Source organism: Stegodyphus dumicola, chromosome 1 (genome assembly GCF_044657685.1).
Source record: "Stegodyphus dumicola isolate Sdum_Otavi_A_Nest chromosome 1, ASM4465768v1".
Classification (NCBI taxonomy): domain Eukaryota; kingdom Metazoa; phylum Arthropoda; class Arachnida; order Araneae; family Eresidae; genus Stegodyphus; species Stegodyphus dumicola.
In genome coordinates this window covers 154,748,343-154,776,067 of record NC_140768.1, presented here as the reverse complement: position 1 = coordinate 154,776,067, position 27,725 = coordinate 154,748,343, and the positions used below count along the sequence as shown (strand labels likewise).

At 32.1% G+C, this 27,725-nt stretch overlaps 1 protein-coding gene across 1 annotated transcript; it reads right to left on the bottom strand.

The window, feature by feature from the left end:
• Positions 1-121: 121 nt before the first annotated feature.
• On the bottom strand, positions 122-27,591 carry LOC118197153 (multiple coagulation factor deficiency protein 2 homolog). Its single transcript, XM_035368652.2, has 5 exons — positions 27,456-27,591; positions 22,286-22,486; positions 13,655-13,741; positions 5,788-5,957; positions 122-300 (listed from the first exon to the last, which is right to left on the bottom strand). Exons 2-5 carry the CDS (start codon positions 22,453-22,455, stop codon positions 197-199), a joined length of 531 nt encoding a protein of 176 aa, XP_035224543.1. The 5' UTR covers positions 22,456-22,486; positions 27,456-27,591; the 3' UTR covers positions 122-196.
• Between the last annotated feature and the right edge of the window lie 134 nt (positions 27,592-27,725).

Below are 27,725 nucleotides of genomic sequence, written 5' to 3'. Positions count from 1 at the left end.
TTAAATTTTAATATCAAACTTATTTTCATGCTGCCCTGTGTATATTTTAATAGTTTTACTGTTGATAAAAGCAATGTTTATTGGTTTGTGCTATTCCATTTATATGAATAAAGGACTAGAATTTGATTCTTAAGAAATATTTATCTGATAAACTATAGAAAATAAAATAATTATATAAATAAATATATTATTCTTTTTATACAATGCCTCTATCTCGTTCTCTTCCAAGAACGTATTCAAAGTAATTGAGATATCCATCTTGATCCAGGTCTTCCTCTCGTAAAATTTCGTCGATAAACTCTGTGAAATAAAAACTTAGTTTTACAAACATGTTAAATGACATTTTTAATAATAAAAAGATTAAGTCTGAAAGCTTTCAGATTTTACATTACGCCCAAAGGAGCATTTTTAACGCTTTGTGTGCTACCTTTATATATTAAATATCATATTCTTCGCACTCCCACCATAAAATTCAAGTCAACAACAATATCGCATGAGCATATTGTAAGATATGCACACCTCTGTCAAACATTTGCTTAAAAAGAAGAACTTTCTGTTTGTCCAGAGACTAGTTGTCAGTTAGAACTTTGAGGAAAGGTGGTGCGGAAATCCCCTGGTGCGGTTTCCGGACACAAGGGACGTCGTAAATTACCCCATTCGAAGGTATTTCCGACAAGACGTTTAACAAAACGAAAGAGAGGCCTTTTGTGAGATCTTTTTATGCAGTGAACGAGTTGAAAGAAGACGCAACCAGCGTCGTCGCCGCATCCAGCGGCGGCCTTTGTTTTGTATTATGGCTGTAATGATTTTTTTTAACCTTACAGTATTGCCATTGCTCGCTTTAAAATCGTTGAGTTTGTTAATCAAAAATTCGTTAAAGTGTTACAAAATATGAAATTGATAATAAAACAAATATCAAATTCCAAATTCGGGCTTCCAGATGCCTATATTTGGGTCTAGACGTACATTATTTAAAATTGGATGGATTTCTTTAAATATAACACAAGGCTCTAATATTTGGTGGCAACAATTTGAAAAGTGAACCGACATTTATAGTGAACCAACACAAAATGCCAAAACGAAATTAATAACTCTTTTAGGCTAACACCCTTTGGGCTAATAAATGTGTTTTTAGCATCGGTTTCTTCGCTTTCTGAACATATCTGTTCACGAAAAAAGATCTAAAATACGTTTAATTATAATATGTTTTTCAAAAAGAAAAATTGTTTGATACCTTCGTTATTTTATATATTCACCATCTTCCATTTAGAAAAAGAGATTTTTTATATTTTCGTCATTGCCACATTTAAAATAAAGAATTTTTTTATATCTTTATCATTTCTATTAAAAAGAAAAAAAATTTTGTTTGATTTTTTACTTCCTTGTACAAAGTAAAAGAAGTAATGTAATCGCGAAAAATTTCGGGTATCATATTTCAACCAAAATATCCATTTTGACCTCTCTTGAACCCATCTGAATTATTTTTTTGCTTAGCATCTCTACGTAGGAGCAGAATAAAGGACTCTTTTTCTCAAAACGGATTTTAAAATGCATTTGAAATGGATTCGGAAGAGATTTTTTTCGTGATATCTTCCTATGCAAAACGCTCTTTCTTCTTTTTTTCTGAACACTTTATTTTTCTAAAATAGTGAAATATTTTTATTATTTTAAACGAAATGCAGGTACAGCTCACACTTGTTATTTTAAAACGAGCAACAAACAACGCATTATAGTCTTTTATTATATTACAAGCCCTTCGACCTTGAAGTATTATTAATTCGGCCACTAAACTGCAATAATAAAATGGTAAGTTACATCAAAAGAAACTAATGTTATGGACTTTTATTTGGCTCGACTCCTGATATCGCTCATCGAGAACAAATGTCGGAAATCTTTAGGTATGTTGGGTATTGATTTTACCATCAGAAAAGTTTCTATCAAAAAATCTTTTTGGAGATTTATTGAAGTACATGCTAAAGATGCAGCCTCAATTGAAGATATAATTTAGAAAAATTAAATTCCGATCAGATTTCATTATTAACAAACGTTACAATCGGAATTAAAAAATGCTTTAGAAACAACTGTTAAACCTGACTCTGAAACAAAATAGATTGCCAGATCACAAGCGGTTAGTGTTGGAAGAAATTAGTAGAACTACTGGATAATTAGCAGACGACAGTTCTGCCCAATTGACACCAGAAGTGAAGCTGCAATTTTATTACAAAATACACTGACTTTTAATTTCATAATTCAATTCCATTTCTGGCTTGAAATCTTGAGGAGGATTAATCGTGTGCAGCTCAAATTACAAGATCTTAAAATGAATTTTAGAGAAGCAAAGATTCATCTTGAATCATTAGCAACTGAACTTGCAGAAGTTCGAGATGAGATCTGTGAAAAGATAATGTCTCTGCGAAAAATCGGGTATTAGTACAACAATCCGTGTTAGAATACGAGGAAAAATGCCCGGAGAATTGACTAGAGATAAATTTTGATAATTGTCTAGAAAAAAGAAATTTTGATATTGGCATAATAATGAGCAAGGGGATAAATGTATATGTATCACCTACACAGAATACGTGTTGGCATATGAGCGTGACGGGCATATGCCTGCCCTCAGAAAGTGAAATTTCTCGAGTTATGAAAAGCGTTGCTGATCATCTGCAGAAGGAAATAAGTACACGATTTACATGACTAAGTGATCTTAATTCCAAATTCGGATATTTGTTGAATGTTGAAAATTTATTAAGCAAGAATAATGTTCATAATGATCTTGAAAAGAATTGTAAAAAATCGAGTGAATTTTATAATACAGACTTTAATGGAACAGAACTCTATGTCGAAATATTTTGCTCAAAACAGTTAGGGATATTAGGATTTTGGATATAACTGTGGATGAGGAAATGTTTTGGTGAATGATATATGATGTATAGGTGTTGTAAGATATAAGAAAAGGAAAAGGAGCAATAAACAAGGAATAATTAAAATTATTTTGACAAAATGTGTCAGTAAACAAAAAATGTACAATTTATGCACATTATACAAATAAACCAAAAATGTGTTTTCTCCGTTACAAATAAGTTTCAATAAGAGGTATGTTTTCCCTGATCAAAAGCAATGTCGCTCACCTACGAGGCATGGAATGAACGATGTTATCGATGAGAAACTGGGGTATTCTCTCCCAGTCCTATAGAAGACAGCTTTTTAACTCCTGAATTATTTTTGGAAGTTATGAGAGACTAGCAACCCTTCTGCCTAGAATGTCCCAAACATGTTCTATTGGATTCATAACTGAGAAACATACTGACCAAGCCATTCGAAGGATTCCTTTGTCAAAACGAAAATTATTCATTAGCTGAGCCGGATGGGGCCTGGCGTTATCGTCCATGAGAATGAATTCATTCGCGACTGCTACAGCGTAAAGGAGCACAATTGGTCTGAGGATCTCTTCCTTATATCGCTGAGCCGTTAGTGCTCTCTTCCTGATAATGTGCAGGTCGGTACGGCCATTGACAGAAATATCGGAGAAGATCATCACTCCGCCTCAGCCAAATAAAGCACTCTCATGCACAAATGGAGGAGTATTACGTGCGATGCTCTCTCTAGATGAGAATCTACCTAATGTGAGGTTGTACACTGTAGTTGGACTCTCCCGTAAGCATGTTGCTCCTCTCATCTCGTCCCCATATGAGATGCTCCTGTACCCACCTTCTACCGACAGCACGATGGACCTGTGTCAACGAAACACAAACCTGAAAACATAAAAACCACATGGTGGAAATGGTTTCGAATAGCTTGAGTCGAAACTCTGGTACCAGTAACCCTCTAGAGGTGCTTTTGCTAGAAAGTGGCGTTCATAGTGGGGTTTATTCTGTCCCTAAATATTAAATACCGACCTTGACCCGATCTTCGGCAAATATTTCCAGTTCCCAAAAACCTATTCCATAGTCTGGAAATGACATTTTGAGAAACTCTTAACGCTTCCGCTACAGTGGATTGCGTTTGACCCTCTTGTAAACGACCGATGGCCATCCAGGCTACCGATTCAACTAAGTCATCTTGCTGAGACATCGTATTCACTGCTACAAAACATTCAACGCGTGTCAGTTGTTTTTAATCTCCTACTTCAAAAGGAATGCTGCTAGAAGCTTTTCACTCCTTATCTAAAAAGCATAGTTTACGATGTCACAGACTAAATTTGAATATTTCCAACTTTATAAACGTTATAATTATCCTTTATACCTCTTCTATTTCCTTTTGTTAAAAGAGTTGTCGATTATATGGTTGTTTCATACCGAAATCAAAATATCACCTAATTGTTTTGAGCACGGTATGTGATTGCAAGATGTTACTCCTCAGCAGAAAACAAACTGAACCTAAAACACCATTATATATCTTATCTTTATAATATCGCATGGAGAAAACTTTTTTTCAAACCTAAGAGTCGCACTTCAAATACTCCTTATTCGTTCGTTATCAAATAGTCAATGCTGGCTATGAAAGTTCGTTCAGCAAATTAAAATTAATTTTGACATATTTACAATCAACGATGAAACAAGATTGCCTAAGTGATCTAACATTTTTAAATGCGGAAAGAGAAAGTTTAAAATGATCAACTTTGATGAAGCTGTAGAGTCATTAGGTTACTTCGAAGCCGGAGAGATGAAGATGAAAAATGAGCAACGCCCTCGCCGGGAATCGAACCACGGAACTCAGAAATACGCGCCCAGCGTGCAGACCGTTACACCACGAAGAAACGCTAAGAAGGCGGGAGAAATACCTTATAAAGTAACTGATAAATTTGCTTCATCCAAGGGAAGAAAAATGTATACATAGTAATTAATTGTATTAATAAATTATATCTACTAATCTATAACATATATATTAAACATTTTATTATTTTAAAATTGTACGTTTTTTAAAACAGTTACTTAAATATGTAAAATAAATAATACCTTTTAATTAATTCTAGATCATCGTCTGGTTTTTCCACCAACACAGATACATTATTGAACAAAATGCTAGTCTTGATATTTTTTACTACAGTTTTTGCCTCAAATTTAAAGTCTAACAAGAGTTTGTTATCAAGAAAAACTGCATAGCATTTCGTAGAAGTGCAGTTAGGTAGTGACTATTCTTAATGCATTTTCGAGTATTTTAAGGCAGATTCAGCTTATTATTATTATTTGCATTATTTCATTATTACAAGTAAACTCTATGCATTATATTACTGTAAGCGTTTGGGGGGCGACAGGGCGCCAAAAAGTTATTTTGGTCCAGTTATGCACCAGTTATGCTCGCTACTCCACTAGAAAAGCAACAACGACAAAGTCATTGGGAAGATAAAATTCCGCCAATTTTGATATTTAAATATGTAGACGAAGTTATTCAGTGTACTGAGTTAGTCTTTAATGAGGGAATAAATTGGCGCAGAACACTGGTATGGCTTCCAAACAATGGGATATTAGACATAAAGTCAGTATCACTATGCTTCTGTTATTAAAACTGCAAACTTTAATAATACCACTTAAACCACAGCAGGGTTATTCATCCGTTAAAAAATGCTTTACTTTAATTTTACTAAACTTAAAATGTATTTCTCGCAAAATATTTCATATGTTCTATGCTCTCGATTTTCTCATTTTTCCCTCAAAAAATTATTTAAATCACTTTTATTTTTGTGTGTGGTGCTTGATTAATCATTGATGTGCAATGGCCATTAGGAACTGCTTATATTATTCACTTCCTCATTCTCATATTTCTATAAATATTATTCGCGGGACTCACCTGCATCTTCTTCGAACTTTTCATTCCACCATGTCTGAAGGGCGATACGAGCTTCAGGCGAATCTTGGAGATCCCTATGAGTAATTTCATTCTCTCTTTCTCTGACATGATTCATGGCAGCAAGTAGCTCCAGACCATCCAGGCGTTTATCATCGTTCATGTCATGTAATCTACAAACATAAGTGAGGAGAAACCTATTTTTAGTAGTTATTCCTTACTAAATAGTAAATATTACATTTGAATGATAATCGATTAACCTAGCAAACCAGCTATAAGGGAACCTTGGTCATTTTGCTATATTTCTTGGGACTAAATAAATGATCATAAGCTGTGACAATTTGCATAATTTTATATAACTTCGAACTTAGTTATGAGCTCTTTCTCTCCAGAGAGTTATGCAGATTTTGAGAAGAGCGTAAGGATTTAAGCAGTTCACTAGAAGCGATAGTCGGCCGATCAATCGGCGGTTGTTTCATGTCAGATACTGTCTGAATTGAAGTCTACCTGATAATAAGCGTCATAAGCGTGTTACGTCATAAGAATGAAACCACTGAAAGCAGTAGCCGTGGGTTGGAATAAGAAATGCTGGAGTAAGTAATGATGAGAAAATTTCCTGTCTAAATCGGTAAGCTAAAGATTTTATCGCTAGCTTGATGAAAAGTAGTGAACTGTGGTTCCTTATAGAATTATCCTTAAAATGTGACTTTTAGATTCGTCAAGTTTCAGTTCGTCTGCTATCTTTATATTTTGGTTTGTAATGCTCAAGAAAAGACTCACTCAGTTTCGCAGTCTGTAGTCCTCAGACCACAAGTGCTCCTTGAATCCTGCTCTAAAGTCCCCCACTCCCCCCAAAAAAAATTCCAAAAAAAGATTTAAAAAATAAAATTTTAATTAATTGCATACACCCCACTATAGCTGAAAATCTCAAAGTTTGGAAATTACACATGGCAGTCGTCTATCATTGTACCTCCCAAGACTGACATTTTATGAATCACCCACCTATCACCTCCCAAGACTGACATTTTATGAAATTCATGATCAACTACCCCGTCTAAGGACTTCCCACTCTAGTCTTAGTAACAAAAGAGGGCTTAAAGCTCTGTTACTGTGTTTCTTCTTTCAAGCATACACCTTAGAGCAGCTATACAACAAGAGAAGGCTCATTCATCTCATTAATGTAACAAATATTTATTGAATTTTTAGTGAATAAGGTAAAGATTATCCAAACTCTAATGATCTTGAATTATTAAAGACAAATATAAAGTTTCGTCTATTAACTTATTATTTAACATAACATAAAATTATTTAGATTTTAAAAAATTGGGTTTTAAAAAATATAAGTATGCTGGTAACAAAAAAATATATTATTTTCGATTTTGAAGATGGTCCGCAAAACATTCGAATTTATAAAAATGGTTCTCACCTCTGAAAAAAAATCTGAGAAACTTTGCCATAATACCATTCTAATGTTAAAGTATTAGAAACTTACCAATTTGTTCTTTGTTCTTGGCAGTGCGTAGTCAAATTTATTTTATCTTTAACACAATTAACTAATTTTACAGCTTTTGCAAGCTATTGTAATTTAATGAGGTGCATACCGCAAGAGAAGAATAGGAAGAATGACCTTGTTTGTTTACATAAGCTATTACATAAATCACAAGATCTCTGAGGTCATCTACCTTGTTTGTTTACATTAGCTATGCATAAGTCACGTGATCTCTGACGTCATCGGAATCTACCCATGAACCTTATAAGAAATAGACTAACCCAAACGGGTTTTCTCCCTCGTCAGAGCCGTTGCCGGCTGTCACCTTGATCACATCCGGAGGAGTAGGGACGAATTGCAGAAATTTAACAGTGGTTGCCTATTGCAGAGTGTATAATTGTCAAGAAAAAGCTGGTTGTAGCGCCTCATTTCACAAATTAGAATTTCTCCATATTTTTATTTTTGAAACTGAGATTGATTTTTAAAAATTTAGCATATTTATCAAGCATAATTAGCGTTCCAAATAATTATAGAGGTATTGCATGCTTTCAGGACTGGATATTTTTTTAGCTTTTCCTATGCTGTAAGGAAATTTGTAACTACTTCTTTTAAAAAATAATATTTTAAATCTGAACTGATAGAAAATTTCAAACAAGCAATTTTCTCTTGAAATTTTTATGCTTTTTATTGGTGTAAATAAGTAACAAATACTAAAATATTTAAAAACGAATTTTTGAAAGTTTTGTTTAAAATTCTAAATTGTGCTGCTTTTTTAAACTTACAGATGAGTATTATAACACAATTTCTATAAAGGAATTTTATTTAAATTATATTTCGTAATACATCATACTGATAAACACTTTTGACTCCTTAATTTTTATACATTTAATTCTAATATTAAAATTGTATTTAACCGTAATAATTAATTTTGCTTGTATTTTATAGTGATTATTTTTTAAATTTATTTTTAGTTCTGCATAAGATTTTTTTTTATTTGCTGTTAATTTAATTTATTAGCTCGAAGCGGCATTTTGCGCGTTTCACTATAAATGTCCGTGTCTCCTTGCAAATTGTTGTTACTAAATATTATCGCCCTATATTATATTTAAAGAAATTATATAATGAAGAATTTGAATGAATACATGTATGTTTCTCACACTGTGACAAAAACGACGGTATCTAGTGTCAGCAAATTTTGAATAATGTAATCCTCCACCCGAACATGGGCATCTGGACGGTCGAATTTGTTTTAATCTATTTCATATTTTGTAAAACTTTAACGAATTTTTGATTTACAAACTCAACGAGTTCGAAGCGAGCAATGGTAATACTGTACGGAAAATAACATTTTTATCTCCAGTGCGGAAATTCTAAAGATATGCTGTTTTCAAATGTATGTGGTTTACGGGCGAAGAACATGATATTCAATAAAAATAAGTAACACAGAAAATGTTAAAAAAGGGTTCCTTTTGGGCATAATATAAAATCTGAGTGCTTCTAGATTTTATTTTATCTTTTTTTTCCTTCATTACGCTCAGAAAATTTTATGCTCCGAATTTTATGAATTATTAAAATAACTAATCCACTTTAATGTTAATAATTTAATGATCATATAATCAAATATAGTTTTGAAAATCACTGCCTGAAAATGTTCATTATATTAAAAAAAAATTATCATATCTTGTTTAATTTTACCTTATTTATTTCAAAGCATCGCGTACTATCAATCTTATTTAATTTTAGTTTATTTTTACGCAAAATTAAGTTCATAAATTTTGTGCTTAGAGTTTTTACCGTTTTACCAATGTAAAGATGTTCGTACAAGAGTTACGCGTAAAAAAAAATGGGCGAAATGCAGTAAAGAGTGCTTTAATGAGATATATTAAATCCTATTTGGAAAAAACTGTGGCTTTTATAATCTCATCACTATACAACGAGTACGTAACTGAGAGTACGATTGATTTAAATTATATATTTATTTGTTTTAAAGTCTGTTAAAAATTTTCAATTTCTAAATGCTTGCTTTTGTTCTTGTGTCTAACCGTATACTTACGGATTTATCATTTTCAGATTATCATTTTGCCTTTGTTTACTTTGCGAACTTATGGGGACGTTTAACTCTAAGGTTGCCTAAAATTTAGCGACAAACGTAAACGCATCATTTTGATGCATGCACGCATCATCATCATCATCATCATTTCTCCTAATAGAAAAGTTTTGTCATAATTAGTTTTAAAAATAGCTCTTATTCTTATATAACTTGAAAATAGGAAATAAAATTTCGAAAATTTTCATTTCATCTCAAAATAATAAATAATTTCGACCTAAAGCGAAACAAGAGATCATAGAGAAATGTCGCATTCTGAAATATATTGTAATTCCAGAATGAATACTCCACCAAAGCACTTTAAACAATTTAAGTCTTTCGAAGTTACTTATTATGCTGATGTTACTTTTATTGTATCATTTAAAAATTAGCTGCAATTTTATTTCTAGAAGAATAGTTAAAAAAAACTGCAGATGGCGAGGCAAAATTTTATTCAATTCCAATATTCTAACAGCAATTAATGGTCAAAAAAATTCTCAAAGCCTAAAAAACTAACTGCAAATAAAGGCCTAATAGCATTGTACATCATCTTAATCTAATTACTGAGGTGACCATCGGATTAAAATCAAATGTTCAAGAATGCTGAAATCCGATATCTGAACACTTATTAGAAAATGTAATTCAAATTCAGAATGAATGGAATAGCTATATACTGAGTTTAGTTTTATTCCAAATCTTAAAATCTGAGCTGTATTTGAATGAGGAAATAAAAATATCTGAAAACTAAAGTTGTTCTAATAAATAACTTTTTACTGAAAGAATAGTAAACGTAAATTTGGTTAATAGAATAAAGAACAGTTTACGTGAAAAGGAATTGTAAGCATTTAATTGCGCAATAATTATGTTTCTTGAGGAATAGATAAATAATTTAAGCATTCTTAATCAAACGCTTAGATTGACAAAAATACAGAGTAGTTAAAATCGGAATCTAGCGGGCAAAATTACTTACCGAAATAGAAGTGTAGGGTAAAGGACGTGATACTTTTTATAGATTATTTAATTACTTTATACGTGCTCCAAATAAAATGGTGCAGAGAATTTTTATGGCTTGAGAAAAGGGATATAATTTTTGAATCCGTGATTAAAAATTAATTTCTCAGAATTTAAGAATAATTAACACCAAAATTTAAAATAAAAATGTTTTCCGAATTATAGACATAAAAAATTTCATATACGTTTCTTCTTACACATTATTTAGCAACTATTTTACGCTTGTGTGCCTGGGAAAAAATATATCCCCAGCAAAATGGCGCAGACGGAATTTTAGTTGGGTAAAAACAAAAATTTCATGAAAAAAATTTTTTTATCGAATTATAAATATAAGTAAATATTTATATTTGTACCTTTTTATATGTTATTTGATTATATTATACTTGTGTCCCTGTAAACGAAAATACATTTCCTTAAAATCGCCCAGGGGGACTTTGCTTCTTGAGAAAAGGAGTCTTTGGGGAATTTTGTAAGGCTTTGAATTTTTCCTGAGATTCTATTAAAGAATGACATTTTTACCAAGTTGAATTTGTATAAAAAAAAAAATAAGGTTAAATTATTCTTAATTTTAGACTTGATGTTCTTGCATATGCAAAGAAACAAATTCTGTTCATCTCAATAAAATAAATTATTGAATCATTTAATTAATTTTTGCTGCACTTCCACTGTAACTATTGCTAGGACAAATGTTGTTGACTTTTATCATTTACAAAATTGTTGGAGTTAGAAGTTCATAACTTGGAAATACTGGTTTTTAGCCTAAATGTGTACTTGGCAAAAAGACTCTGAACTTGGTGCATCAATTGATTTAATTCACTATACTACTAAGTTTCAAATGTAAACAAATAGCAGCTCCGTTACGCCTGGCGTGACTTACACATTCAAATTGCTAATAATCCACAACAGTTATTTGCAGAGTAACTAAAGGTATAACATCCCCAACCGGAAAATAAGAACATCATTCAATTTTTGAAAAATGAGTCCTTTATTCTGTCCGCACTTATAAATGTTAAGCAAAATAGTCCTTCAAATGGATTTGAGAGCGGTCAAAATGGATATTTTCTTTGAAATATGATACTCGAAATTTTTCGCGGTTATAATACTTCCTTTACTTTGTACAAGGAAGTGAAAATAAAGTAATTTTAATACTCTAAACGCAGCTTCTCATCTCTATTATTATTAGCTGGACTCGTGAACTAATATTAACTTAAATTATTAAAAGTAATTTTTATATATATTTTCTAACCGTTTTTTCATTGTTTCATATTGGTGTTTAATTAGAGGTTCTCGCAAAGTTTTGTGTTAAGATAATTTTGAAATTTCAAAGAATTTTTCACTGTATGATTTAAATTTTTCTATTTTAAGGGTAAGTTTTCATTTTTTTTAAGCATTCATTTTACATTAATAAAATCTTTTTAAATTGGAAGATGCTTTTAATTATTTTGTTCTTTTTGCCATTTTCCTTTAACTGATGTTTGATAAGAGGTTCTCGGAAAGTTTTGTGTTAAGACAATTTTGAAACTTCAAAGATTTTTTCACTGCAGGGTTTTAGTTTTTTACATTTAAAGGGTAAGTTTTCATTTGCATTAAAGATTCTTTTATATTAGAAAAATCTTTTTTAAAATTGGAAGATATTTTTAATGGTTTTATATTGTATTTTTGTCATTTTCCTTCGCTTTGAGGAGGACCAGAATTTTCGGGTGAACTATTATAATTTTAAAAATACATTGAATTGGTTCATCAGCTAATTCTGGATACAGAAAAATAAGAATTTTGCTTTGGAAGGGGAAGCGTAATTAAGTTCGACAAACCTCCTCCTGGCGACGTTATGTCGAAGATGATTGGATACCTCTTCTTTCTTGTTTCTTTATATTATTTTTTGGTTTTTCTTGTGATGGTTTATTTTAATTTTTACATTTTAAAATATTCTTATTCTACATTTATAGGATTTTATGAAGTTCATTTGAATTTCAATTTTTAGCCTTTGTGAAAAATTGGTTCTAAATTTCTTTCTTTAGATGTATAATAAGAAAAAAAATTTTTTTAAACAAAATATAAACATGCCTAGTGTTTTCGCACAATTTTTGGTTTGCTGAAAAATTATCATTAAAGACATAAAGTAAGAAATTTAGAACTAATATTTCACAAAGATCAAAAATTGAAACTGATAATTAATAAATTTCAAATAATCCAATAAATGCAACAAAAAATTTTAAAATGTTAAAAAAAAAAACTTTTTAATCAAGATAAACCCCATTTAAAAAATTTTATGAAATTTAAATAAACAAAACAGAAGAGAAATTCAGTCAATTTAATGCCATTTCGTTGGAGGAGGAACATTGAAGATAACTGAAATCGCTCTTCTACAAAAATCCTTGCTTTTCTGTATCCAGAATCAGCCGATGAACCACTTCAATATATTTTAATTAAAATAGTTCACCCGAAAATTCTGTTCCTTCCCCAAAGCAAGGACCCCCCCAGCGGCCAAGCGGCAAACACGCTGAACACTGGTAGTTAGGTCCGAGGTTCGAATCCCGCGAACGGGCTGGTTGCATGGGCGTTTTCGTGGTTTCCCTCTTTTGTGTAACGTATATACGAGCCAGTTTCCCTTAGAAAGTCCTTCACGAAGGCATCCCTTCCTTTAGGCAGATAGCCCTCGTGTGCTTTGCCATAATTGAATAATCCAATCCAATCCAATCCCCAAAGCAAGGAAAAAACAGAGTAAATTCTAATTAGAATCCTGTACCTTAAGTAAAGAGAATTTTATTTTATTTAAAGAATTGAAAACAGAAGTGAAATAATAAAATATTTCAGTGAAAATTTAAATCAAAATTTCTTACATTTAAACATAAGGCATACAATCCAAAAAATTTAAAATGTTAGTGAAATTATAAAACACAGTTGAGAACAAACATTAAACATAGTTGAAAATTATAAAACATTGTTTTAATTAGGTCTTTTCAACTATGTTTTATAATTTCACTAACAATTTTAATTCTTTGGATTATATGCTTTATGTTAAAAGGTAAAAAATTTTGATTTACATTTTTCACTGAAATATCACAAGCGACTAGCAATGGAAAAAATTATACTACTGCGGCATTAAAGTATATAATTTTGTAAATAAGAAAACAGAAAAACAGTTTCATAACATTCTATTTGCAATGAAACAAATACTAAAATAAGAGACGAAATTTTGAAATTGAAGCAATAAATGTAAGATAATCTAATGTAAGATAGCCAGATTTATTGCTTCAAATATTAGAATAGCAAAAATAACTTACTGAAAATAAAATATTTCCATTTCTATATCTTGCAGTTTATCTGCAAAATCCTTGTTGTATAGCTCCTGAACATCCTCTTTAATATGTCTGAAAGAAGGCACCAATCAATAAATTTAGTTTTACACTGCAATTAATTTCAGTCTGTGGTTTTTAAATCAACACTCACTTTCCATTTATTTTACCTTCACCGATATCACTTTATAAAAATTATTAAATTAACTTTTATTAAATTTAATGCTGGGACATTGCATTGCACTATACTTAAGACTAACAGTTTAGTATTGCCATTTGTTATAATGTAGTAACTTTAAACCTACACTTTTTAATCAAATATCAATTTAAAATTTATTTTACACTTAAATATGTCAAAATATTATGTTTAATAGACTAATTAGTTACCAAAAAATGAAATCCACGGAAAAGATTAGGAGAACAGTGTTCCTAATCTTTCATTTAGAAATATCGAATCCTTTTTCTACTTTTCAAAATGTGATTTATGTTCAGGAGCTGTTAATCATCGATTTTGATCTATCAAAAATCATACTATTTCGAAAACATTAGATCTATTCCAAAACATTCATTAAAAATTAACCCACTCCTTATGTTTTTATAATACAAATTATAACGATTTTTATGACTACGTTAGCAGCACAGAAAAAAAATTTACTAATTTTTCCAATTTTATCTAATATCTCTCCATAATAAAGCTAGCTTAAAATCCATGCCATGATGCAGCGTTGTCGCGCGGTGGGACGTTCCACAGTTGCTGCCGAATTGTCCCTAACGTGTCAGTATATACATTTCCTAAGCAACAAGATGTATACCGGGAGAAAATTTTACCATATCGAAGTATTCTAGGGTAAGTTAAGCCTAACTTGGAATTTAAATTTATTAAGGTATTTGCTTCTGTATTTATTTAAAAGAATGGATACGTTAATATTAAGGAATTTCGTTTCAATGTACCATTGTGTATAATATTGTGTAAAGTAATCACGTATCGTTTAGTATAATTATGTATCGAATTGTATGGTTAATAATTATGCATCGAATTGTATGCTAAATATTCACGTAATTTTTAAAATCTCCATTTTATTACTTTTTGATTAATTTTATAACTTGGAACTTTTAACTTCATACGTATATAGCAGAAAACGAAAGTATTTAATTTAATATATTTTGGTACTATAAGTTTTTGTAAAGAGACTGTGAAGGGAATAAATATGCTTATTTTTTTTAATTGTAATATAAAGTGCATAGTTTTGCATAAAATAAGAAATGAAATTCCCAATGCATGAAAATTGAAATATTATTAAACCTTATGCCACTAAGATTCCTCCCCCCCCCCCGATTGTGAAATAAAGACACATATGCTTGATATTTACTTGATGCTGATGCTCAATTTTGACGACCTGTTTTGTTAAAAATTTAATTGCATTACAGGAAATCTTACTTTTATTACTTTATAAAATTAATTTAATCAGGTCTATTTTTACATTTGCCAGATTTAGGTCTGTGAATTACATTTCCATGAGAAAGATTTCAACATGTTTCTGCGAAATACGATAAAAAAAAAGGGGGTGGAGAAAATCGAAGTAACATTAAAACAAGTACGATTGAAAGGAAATGATGTTCCCTCAATTTTCAGTGTTTTTCCCCAAATATTTGTTAAATATAAAGTTATTTCATATACAGCCGCTGAAGAGAGAAGGAAAAATGAGCAGCTATTTGTACTTAATGCTAATTTATATGAAAAATCTACAATTTGAATGTAACAAAAATAAGCACATTTCGAGAATGTTATTAAAATACTTGGTAAAATGAGAGCAGAAGGAAAAAAAAAAAAACTTTGAATTTCATTACGGGAGGAGAGAAGGATGGAGTGTTAATGCAAGGAACGTCCGGTATCCTATTATGACATAGCACTTTTCCTGACTTAATTAGGCTCTATACGTACACTCTGGTAACGAGGATTGGAAACCTCGGCTAACACCTTGCTATTTACTAAAATAAGAAAGAACTGTAATACAATTTGTGTATATATGTGTATATAGAGGTAGTTTCTTATTGGAAATTTTTGTGCTCATAAATCTACCCTGCTAAAACTTAAAAACTTCTAATATCCTTAAAAATATTTCTATACATCCTTCCAAAATACATTTTATGCAGTAAGTGACTTGGATGTTATTAGTATGAAGGGAGATTCTAACTTTTCATTAATGTTACTTATTAAAAGCCAACCATTACTTTAAAGTATTATTTTAACTGTAAACATACAATATATAAACATCATTATATATATAAGCGGCCAAAGTGTGTGTCGCCGATAGTTTATTGTTGCCACTCGGAAAAATAAGTGCGGAAATTAACGTTTCCGCAGTTTTTAATTAATATCTCAACCGATTAAAGTCGTACGAAGAGGAGAACGGTATCGATGGATACGGAGAATTTTTTGGAATTCGAGGATACGCGTCGCGAATTTCAACTCAGCGCCGTTCCGTTGTTATTCGAGAAAAAAGAATTTGGCACGTAGCCAAATCCCTCTAATGCGGAAAATCCAAGAAAGAAAGTGGAAAACGTAGGGAATAATTATTTTTAATTAATATCTCGGCTAATAAAACCGAAGAGTACGCGAATGGTCAAAATGGCGTGCCACGGACTTGCGGAATCCAACGGTGTGCTTCGCTAAGCCCGAGAGCCAGCCGCTTCGGAGGAGATGATATATATGTGGCTTAAGTGTCTGTTTGTCGCTGACAGTTTATTGGTTGCTTGCGTAAATGTACTAGCCAATGGGGTGAAGTTGCCACGGCACAGGGTTGCCGTTTCAATTGAGACGTAAACAACTTCCTATAAAACTTGACTTTGCTATGACCACCAATAAGTCTCAGGGTTAAAAGCTTAAGCGTGTTGGCATTTTTTTACCTGAGCTTGCATTTGGACACGGTCAACTTTATGTTGCCTGTTCAAGAGTTCGTGAAAGAACGGACGTAAAATTAAAAATATTGGTTGGTCCTCTGCAAGGCGAGCTTATAAATGATGGAAAGATCTACACAAGAAATGTTGTGTACAAAGAGATCTTTGACATGTGGATTAACATTTCATTATTTAACTCACCTTTATTGATTGAGCTAGCGGTGGGCTCTTAAGAAATGTACCGCCAGTGGTTTCCTTCATTGTACTCTACTTTAAGCAATTAAGCAAGTAGAAGGGGGAAACCCCGTGAGGCAATAACCAAAGGGGCGTCCTCGCCGCCTGCTCTGGATAATTCAGTTTGAATTAGCAGACACCTTTGCCCAAGTCATTTTAATTACAAAATATAATATCTAGAACAGCAGTCATTTCGTATGACCGCCGGGCTTTCTAGTACAATATAAGAGCATAAAAATTAATAATGTATAATGTATTTTGTGCATATGAATATGTTTCCAATATTATATCCGCGAATGAATTGAAAATACATATCTTTATATATATATAAAGTAAAAAGAAAAGAAAAATAATATCTATCTAGATCATTAGGAAAAACAATCCTTTTTGTGTTTAAGAAGGTGTTGACTGTGGACGCATCCAGGTGTGTGTCAACTGAGATTTGCCCTGGGGACCAACCTGCCCTTCTCAGTCCGATCACCATGTCTCTCGTAAAATCTTCTGTCCCTGTTGAGGACGGCGTGGCATTCTCTGCTATTACAAGCGTCCTCTGTGACAAGAACAAATTTTCTACGATGATTTCCCTAGCAGAAATAACGGCACGAAAATTGAATATTCTGTGGGTTTCTGCCCTTATATCTTCTTCAACTTACGGTGAGGAACTGCGCATTTCCCATCATTCGCAAAACTCGTTAACATGCGTCTTCCTTGAAATTTGCATAATTTTCGAACCACTCCTTCTTGGTGTTGCATTTTCAATATCGGGTAGTGTAAAAAGCTAATCGTAGTCCCCTGATATTATGTAATTCCTTTCTAAGAAGGAATTCCCCATGGTTGGCAACCCCTATGCTAATTCGACCCATGTTCAAACCCTAGCTTTCGTGGGTTTTCCCTTGGAACATCAGGGTTCAATAGGCATGTTAGCAGTGCTGCTATTTTACACATAAGCTGACAGGGTAAGCCCCAAGACGTTAGCAGTATTTAAATTTGATGAGCTGATTTCAGCTCACGCCAGTTAGGCGAAGAATGAAGTCAGCTGATTTGGGACAATTTGTCATTTAAATACAGAACTTGTACATATACATTTTTTTCAATGCAGTATAAATCTGTTCGAGGTAGTATAGATCTACAACTCTGTAGAGACAGTAGGTAATTTGAAAGCAGAAAAGATGAAAAATTAGTAACACCTTCGCCGGGAATCGAACCGTGGACCTTGTTGCCTCCTACGCGGCAATAAAAGTTATGTACAGCGCATTGTTTCTGCGCAACTTCAGTTAGTTAAGATTCGAACTCCTAGCGTAGCATGCATGTTTTGATCCCGTATGGTCGGGAATTTATCATTTTCGATTTAGATTTTTAGTTATGTTACAGTCCACGAAATAAAATTGGTTGTTGTTGTTGTAAAGTTGTCTTTAGTATACAGTCTAACCAGCGACCTCAAAACATTGGTCGCGATCGGCCGAAGTTAATTAGAATAAAAAAATGGCTAATGAAGAATAAGAAATGTATTTTGGAAGGATGTATAAAAATATTTCTATACATCCTTCCAAAATACATTTTATGCAGTAAGTGACTTGGATGTTATTAGTATGAAGGGAGATTCTAACTTTTCATTAATGTTACTTATTAAAAGCCAACCATTACTTTAAAGTATTATTTTAACTGTAAACATACAATATATAAACATCTTTATATATATAAGCGGCCAAAGTGTGTGTCGCCGATAGTTTATTGTTGCCACTCGGAAAAATAAGTGCGGAAATTAACGTTTCCGCAGTTTTTAATTAATATCTCAACCGATTAAAGTCGTACGAAGAGGAGAACGGTATCGATGGATACGGAGAATTTTTTGGAATTCGAGGATACGCGTCACGAATTTCAACTCAGCGCCGTTCCGTTGTTATTCGAGAAAAAAGAATTTGGCACGTAGCCAAATCCCTCTAATACGGAAAACCCAAGAAAGAAAGTGGAAAACGTAGGGGATAATTAGTTTTTAATTAATATCTCGGCTAATAAAACCGAAGAGGACGCGAATGGTCAAACTACGTTGAACAGAAACTACGTTGAACAGAAAACGTGGCTGTATTAAAGCGCAAATAACCAAATTAAAGTCGTCTGTCAGTGGAAAAAGTGATGATTTTGGTTTCGAACAAATAGAAGTATTGCAAGAAAAAGTGCACAAGTTAAATAAACAAATTGATGAACTTCGCTTGGATTATTACAAGGTGTGCAATGATGAAGAAATATCAGACATCGAAGCAACCTTTGAAGAAATCGAGATGGATATTACCAATGTGAGATAAGCCTGAAATGTCTTTATACTTCATTATGTAGTAAGAATGCAAATAATGAGTATGCAAATAATAGTATCCCAGAAACAAGAAGTAATTCATTGAATTATAAATTGCCTGAAATAATATTACCTAAATTTTCTGGTAATTTCGAAGACTGGAATTTATTTAAAAACCAATTTGTAGCTTTAATTTCATCTAATAGACAATTAACAGATTCTCAGAAATTGTTTTATTTACAATCTTGTTTAATTGGTAAAGCAGATACAAACAATAGATGATACATTTTCTTCCTTATTTAAGGCACTCGAAGAAAGATATGATAATAAGAGACTGGTTGTAAATTCTCATATCAATGAATTACTTTCTATTGAAAAAATAGTTCATGAAAATCCTAAAGATTTACGCTCATTAATTGATAAAGTTCAGAAACATTTAAGAGAATTAAAAGTTATGGAATTAAATATGGATAAATTAAGCGAAGCTTTGCTGATTAATATTATTCTCAATAAAATAGACAAGGAATCACGTAAGCAATTTGAAATGTCATTAAATAGTAATGATTTATGTGAATGGGATTCTTAGTTATCTAAAGACTAGTGGAACCGCGACACTGGAAGCACTTATCATCAGCAAATAATCCGGCAGATCTGATTTCTCGTGGTGCTTATCCTCATGAACTTGTGACATCTTCCTTGTGGTGGAATGGTCCTGAACAGAAAGAACTTATAGATGCTTCTTTATTTGAACTTGACAAAACTCTCATAGATTCTCCTTCTTATCAGGATGAACTTAAAAAACCTTTAGACGTTAATTTGAACTGCAATTTAAACTTGTTTTGGAATACCTTTTTTGAATTAACAAATAACTATGTTAAACTAATTAGAATCTTAGGTCTAATTACCTTCATCTGCTAATCACCTAATGTGGGCGGTCTCTTAACTCATGCCACAATTAATTATGAGTCTAAACATCAAATTTTATTGCCAAAAAATCATAAGCTTACCAAGCTAATATTTATTCCTTATCATTTAAAAAATTTTCATGCTGGTCCTCAAGCATTGTTACATTTTGTTAGGGAAAGGTTTTGGCCCATTGGTGGCAAGGACTTAGCTAGAAAAACAGTTCACGAATGCTTAATTTGTTTTCGTCATAAACCTATCATTTCAGATCAATTAATGGCCGATTTATCTCCTGAACGTGTAAATCCAAATCTAACCTTTCATAACACAGGGATAGATTTTGCAGGCCCTTTTCTAATCAAATATAGAAATCAAAGGAAAGGTAGTTTACATAAAGTTTATATAGCAATCTTTGTTTGCTTAGTTACAAAAGCGATTCATTTAAAAATAGTATCTGACTTAACATCTGAAGCCTTTAGTGCATGTTTAAAACGAATTTTCGCGTAGAGGTAAAAGCTCATGTCTGTTTAGTGACAATGCAACTAATTTTGTAGGAGCTCACAAAGAGTTAAAGAAACTTGCTTCTTTAGTTACTGTCCCTGATGAAGTTTTGGGTAAGTATTTGGCATCTGAAAATATCTCTTCGAAATTTGTTCCTCCTCGTGCCCCCAATTTTGGAATTTTTAACCATAATTGATCAAATTGAAGGAATACTAAATTCGAGACCTCTTTCTCCTTTATCGTCTGAACCTTCAGATTACGAACCCTTGACGCCAGGTCACTTTTTAATAGGCAGACCCATAAACTCAATTGTAGAACCTCAAATTTTGGACTTGTCAGAAAGCAGATTGTCAAGATGGCAAAAATTAACTAAAATGATACAGATTATATGGAAACGATGGATAACTGACTATCTTAATCACTTGCAACAACGGAAGAAATGATATTTTTCAAAGCACAATATAAAGAAAAATACAATGGTTGTTATTAAAGATGATCATTTACCTCCATTTAAATGGTTACTAGGAGGAATTGATCAGACAATTCCTGGTAAAGATGGTAAGATACGAGTAGCAGTCATTAACACATGGTTTGGTCCAATTAAAAGGCAAATATCAAAAATTTGTTTATTGCCTATTGAGGATAACTTCAAGGATTAAGTTTCATTGTTAATAAAAATATTACATTGTTCTTTATTATACTTATATTTTGGTAATTTTGATGAAAAATTTTGAATATTTACTGTTTGAAATGTTAATATATTATTGAAAAATTTGCAAATGTTCAAACTTTATGGAATTTTCTGAATTGTTTATTTCATTCTGTAAATGATTTACTAACTTTAAGTCTGTATTATTGCTTAAAAATTAATAGCTGAATTGTTAGCATTTGATATTGAATTGTATGCTTAGATTTAGTTTGCATATCATAGATATTGCAACATGGAGCGTAGCATACATGTTTTGATCCCGCATGGCGGGAATTTATCATTTTCGATTTAGACTTTTAGTTATGTTACAGTCCACGAAATAAAACTGGTTGTTGTTGTTGTAAAGTTGTCTTTAGTATACAGTCTAACCAGCGACCTCAAAACAGACCTCTCAATTACGCGCTGAGTGTGCGGACCACTACACTACGAAGGCTCGTTAAAAAGGAGGGAGAAATACCTTATAACTCAATGAAGTTAGTGAAATTAACTCTTTCAAATTGTGTTAATTAAGTTAAATGTGAAAAATAGGTGGATTTTCTCGTATGTGACGGGAATATGAACCAGTTTCTATTAGAAAGTTCTCAACAAAAGCATCAATTTCCTTAGACAGACTTGCGTGTTTTTGTCATAATGTAAATAGTCTGAAAGCTTCAGATTTGTAAATTCAAATTCTTCAGGATTTGCCTTTGAACTGCGAATTGACTTTAAGATTTTTCTTATTTTTCCTCTGTTAGCATCGTAGCAGAATATGACATATTTAATAATTAACACCATCTATAATTTAGGAAAATTCAGTGATAAATATTACGAAACGAATTTCAATGTCTTTACTCGGACGGTCTTGTGCGAATAAGACAGCATGTTAAAAGTACTGTTGTGGTAATATTTATTTAAAGTATTGAAAATACATGAAATATGTTCTAGTTTTGCGTCGAAATCAAATTGGATGACATGAAGTTATAATATCACTGCATATAATATATCATAATGACAACGTATTGCAAAAGATTATACTTTTCCATCTACAGGAAGTTAAAAACGTGTATTGTGAAGAGAGAGTTCTAAAAATAAAAATCTTTCTTACTCGTAATCACGAACAAATTCTCTATCTTTGAGAACATTTTTTGAACCATCCTTTTTGGGCAAATGATGGCTATGACCACTATGCCGTTCACTGGGTTTCTGGCATTTAGAAACATAAGACAGAGAAAGGATCGCAAGCGTGGAAAATATCACCTTGAAAGTCTGTCCCATTTTTCAGTTTTTCTCTGCTGTCTGCAGAATACTAGAAAAAAATTCAAAAATTTGTGAATCAGTTAGTGTGTTTTCATAAACATCACGTGTCCTTTGACAACCTTTCGTCTTTGATTTAAATTTGGAAACAAGTATAAGTACAACTCCGTTTCCGTGGACCGTCAAAAATCGCCAAACTATTATTGATGCCAGTGATGCTTAGTTAATTGTGGTAAGCCTAACACCACACAATTAACGAGTTTAATTAACGAGTCGTCACATAATTCACGAGTTCAATTTCGTTTTCGCAAGAAATAAAAATTATTTAAAGAAATGGATAAAAAGTCTGCAATTGATTATTTCAAACAAGAGCTTAATCAAAAATAAACAGTTGTGCTCGAAATATCATGAAATTAAATTGAGTTTTGAACAAAACGCCGTGAAATTAGGTTGCAGGAAAGGATCTTGCATTGAGAGAACAGGATGCTAAAGCAAATATGGTTTGAAACTTCCAACATATCTGTCCTCACAATTTGGAGGTTCATATATTTCTGGTGTAAGGAGATGACATCAATTCAATTTTTCGAATTATAACTTAAGATGAACCATAACACGGCTGTTGATTGGAACAGTTGCATGCAAGAGGTTTGCACAGCGGTTTAACAGCCAGCCATTAGTGAAAATCGGTAGAAGCCGCAAGGTTGTCAAAATTCCAAAACAGTGGGTTTGCGGTAGATCGTGCAGACTCCAATGGATGTTTTTTATTTGCAGTTCCTGATCGATCGGCGACAACTTTATTGGTTGTCATTAAGGAAAATGTTATGAAAGGGACAGTTGTTGTCATGTGTTCTTGGAAGGCATTTACATGAATCGAATGATCAGCGAGATGCCGGTTTTGAATATCTCACTGTGAACCACAAATTTTACTTTGTTGATACAGACAGTGGATGTCAGACCGAATGGTAAAGCGTCTGTGGGGAAGCACAAAATGGCGCAAAAACGGCATTGAGGCACAACTCGACAACACCTCGAACTCTTGAGTTTATGCGTCAACGAATTCATAAAAGATTATATTTTTTTTTCCGATGTTGGAAACTACTAAAATTTTATGCCTCCTCAATAAATAAGTAATTTATTTGGATCTAGATTTCGGATTTTCCTTACTTTATGTTTGTTGTTTAATTTGGCGAAAAAACTATAATCATTGCCAACTGTCCCCTGAAATGGAGTAATACGCAAGTGTATAACACTAGATCGTATTTCACACTTCACTGAAAAGGGTTGTTGACTTTCAAAGCACGTTGGATGTTTAATTTACTTTTACGCCATTATCGGAAATGCATAAACATTGCGAATATTTGAAGAGAACAAGACATATTAACCATATTTTCACTACGCTCCGGCACTGATCAAATGACCTTGATTCTAAATACTTGTTCTTCTCTCCTTCAAGGGCACCGTGATGTTGTACTTTATTTTTATCTTTTAGATTTTTGAACTTGCAGATACTCGATATCCATTATGAATTTCCATTACCATCGAAGATTTGCAGACACTCCGATGACTTTTCCATTGGAATTTGGACACACAGGATTTCTATCCTTTTGGACTCTGTAGAATGTTGTACTTTTGGCGGGAGATAAAAACAATTCACCTTCTTGTCATGGTCGAAAATACTGCTTCGTAGATGACTGGAAATTGCCTCATAGTGGAATGATCCGATGGAATTTTAGAAGAAGCACGACCAGCTTGATAGTTAAATATCATTTAGTTTTGGATGACGAATTTCTTAGCACATATCTTCATAACTGGTAGAAGATTAGGAGTGTTAAACGCTCCCCATAATTTTAGATAAAAGCGAATAGCTATCAGAAGCTGAGCGAAAAACTCTCAGCAAGCAGGTGAAAGAGACGAAAGATTACGCAGTTGCTATTTATACTAGGTACGTGCATAACTACGCGAGATATTTACATACATACGTAATGTATGGCACAAAAAAATCAGACATTAAGTAAAAATCCCTTCTGAATCCATTTTGAATCAATTTTTTAATCCGTTTGGGAAGAAAAAGACATTTTTTTTCTGTACGTACTTACAGATGTTACTCAAAAATATGGTTAAATTGCATTCGATAGAGGTCAAAATAGATATTTTCGTCGAAATATGATACTCGAAATTTTTCGTGATTACGATACCTTCCTTTACCTCGTACACACACACACAAAAAAAAAAAAAAAAAAAAAAGTGTAGTTGATCCTTGATTCTAGCTTTTATTAAGGAAGATAGAAAATTTACTGTAATAGTAAGTTCGATATCTTATATTTTCATAAATTTGAGGAATGTAAATAAATCATTTTAGTAATATATGCCTTAAAAAGAATTAATATTATTTTTTACGCTAATAACTGACTGCGTGTGTATACAAATATTTTAATATTTTTATCAAGTAACCTAAGTCTAAATAAAAGCTACCCAAACGTTTGCCCAAAATTAGCTTTTAGATAGTTCGTAATTTTCATATTATCGCTGTCTGTGATTAGTAGATTGAACTGTGTTCAGGATTTAGGTATAATTTAAATCAATTCTAATTTCTTCCATCAAGATTTCTCAAGCAAAACTTTAGTTGAATGCTTAAGTACTTCTTTACAGCAGTGAAGCCTGCCGCAAGAAAATAAGTACTATTCGCTTTCGAGGGCCGTAAAAAATCGCCAAACTATTTTTGATGCCAATGCTGCCAAAAATAACTGCGGCAACCCTAATAATTGCGGCAAGAAAGGAAGTATAATAGTAAATAACTATTTAAGATTGATGTTTTAATTTAGATGAAAGGTTAATTTCATGTAAAACTTTTTTATTATTATAATTTATATGAAACACGCTAAACATGACTGAATGGAAGCATAAGAGTAAATAATCTGATGTGTACACCACATGACTTCCTTGTACGGAATATTAAATTATACGCATTTTTTCTTGCATTTCACTTAAGCGTATTGGATTGAATTAAATCTACTTCGCCGACAGCGCATAGAATAAATGCATTCTTTAAAATTCCTTCTATTTGTTAATCATAGCGACATTCTGGCGCTAGGTCCACTTAACAGTATTATATTTCGTTCATATTATAACTCAGAATGCACAAAATTTACATCATTTAAAGAATTATCTAATCGTTGCCACATGTTCTATTCAAATACTACAATAAAGCTAGAACGATGTATAAAAGAAATTAAGCAAACAAAAAAAAAGAAACGGGTTTTCCGCACACGATTGAGTATTTCTCATTCAATTAATTCAGTTCTCACTTCGCGACAAGGCAAAAATACATAAAAACTCAAAATATCTGTATTAAAAATTACGAAGTAAATCTTAAACACTTATTTCCTCGAAAAAATTCCAGAAAGGATTAAGAATGATTTAATTCGCAATAATAAATGAAAGCGATACCTCACCATCAAGAAAATTATTAGGCTTAGCCGCACTTAAACAACTTTAAAATTGTTGATAATTCTAAAAATATTGCATAAAGATTTACTAAAGGCATAAAAACCTTAACCGGAAGATAAGAACAACATAATTCAATCATTTTTAAAGCAAAAAATGTACAATTTACAAACATATAAGAGTAAAGAAACTGAGATCACTGAGTCGGATAGCAGAGTGGATATATTTATAAATATATTTATATACGTTTGGCGCGGCCGATTGAAACCAAAATACGAGGTGCACATCTACATGTTATAGGAGTCCTATATACAAAATTTCAACGTTCTGAGGCTACTCGCTTTTGAGTTATACGATATACGTACATACGTTCGTACAGACGCCACGAAAAATTCTCTTCAGAATTCATTTTAAAGCAGTTTTATAATTTTTTTGGAGGAAACGAGTCTTTTATTCTGTTCTTACGTACAGATATCACGCGAAAACATCGTTAAATTGCAGTCGATAGCGGTCAAAATGTATATTTTCGTTGAAATATGCTGCCTGAAACTTTTCGCGATTACAATACTTCCTCTTTACTTCGTACAAGGAAGTAATAACTATTTCAGATCATTATTATAATTTATATAAAAATTGCTAAATATGACTGAATGGATGCCTGCATCGCTAATCGCTATTCAGCTACCGACGTATCGCTAAAGCATAATTTCACCTCGTTGGTTGTTCAAACGTAATTTTCTATAATAAACGATGCCTTTTCTTTGAAAATATTCTAGGTAAACTGCAGAATTGCGCACTTATTTGTTTGCCGCTTTTTACAAGGGTAAAAACAATTGGATTTTTGTAAATTTTCTTTTACTTTTTAAGTGAAAATAGTTCGGTGTGTACCTAAATAAAGTCAAGGGTGTGCGCAGTGCCATTTTTGTGCAATTCTAGGATTTTTTTTTAAGTGAAAATAGGTCGATGTGCACACGGATACCGAGTATGTGCAATTCTTAAAAACGCAACAAGCAGTGTGTGATTCTGCACTTTACCCAAAATTCTATTGTCGACTTTTCGTCACGGGCAATTCCCAAAGTGTTAAATCCATAGGATATCAAAAAAGCATTTAAAATAAAAAAAAAGTATTTAAAAATTAAACTAGTATTTCAATGGCTCTTAAGAAATATAGAACTATATAAACTTACGCAATCTGAAATCAGCGCGTAGGCTAGATTTAGCGCGCTGTTAAATTGGTGCATTTGGTAGATTTGGCGATTTTGCGCATACATTTTCGCTGCAGTTTTTTTTACGGCCTCGAAACCGAATAGTAACTAGCGTATATAATCTAGTTAAATAATAACTAGCGTAGTAATCTAGTTAAATAATAACTAACGTATTTTCTGTGCTTCTATTTTTCTTTTTATGAGCTTTTACTTACTGCTTCAATTAACTTATTCATTTTTAATACTGACTTTTTCATTTTTGATACTTATATTGACTTATTTATTTTTATTAATCTGATTTATTATTGAATATTATGGCATGTAAAAATCATAAAATATTTTACTTATCAAGAAAAAATATTACAAACTTACCTACTCTTGTCAGTTATCTTGTCTCCGTAATGATCCTACGTAAGTGAACGTTTCGTTGAATGTGTGAAAGTTCGTAGTGTTTATCTGAGAATCAAACCATCTGTTCTGAAGCAGATAATGTTTTCCAATAACAACAAAACATAGACATCAAAGTTGAGACTAGTAAGTACTTCCTTAAATGGGTTGCTACTACAGTTTAAGATTATTCAAGCCGAGTCTGTCACATATAAAATATTTGTCCAAATTTTCTTTTGCAAAAGAAATATTTAT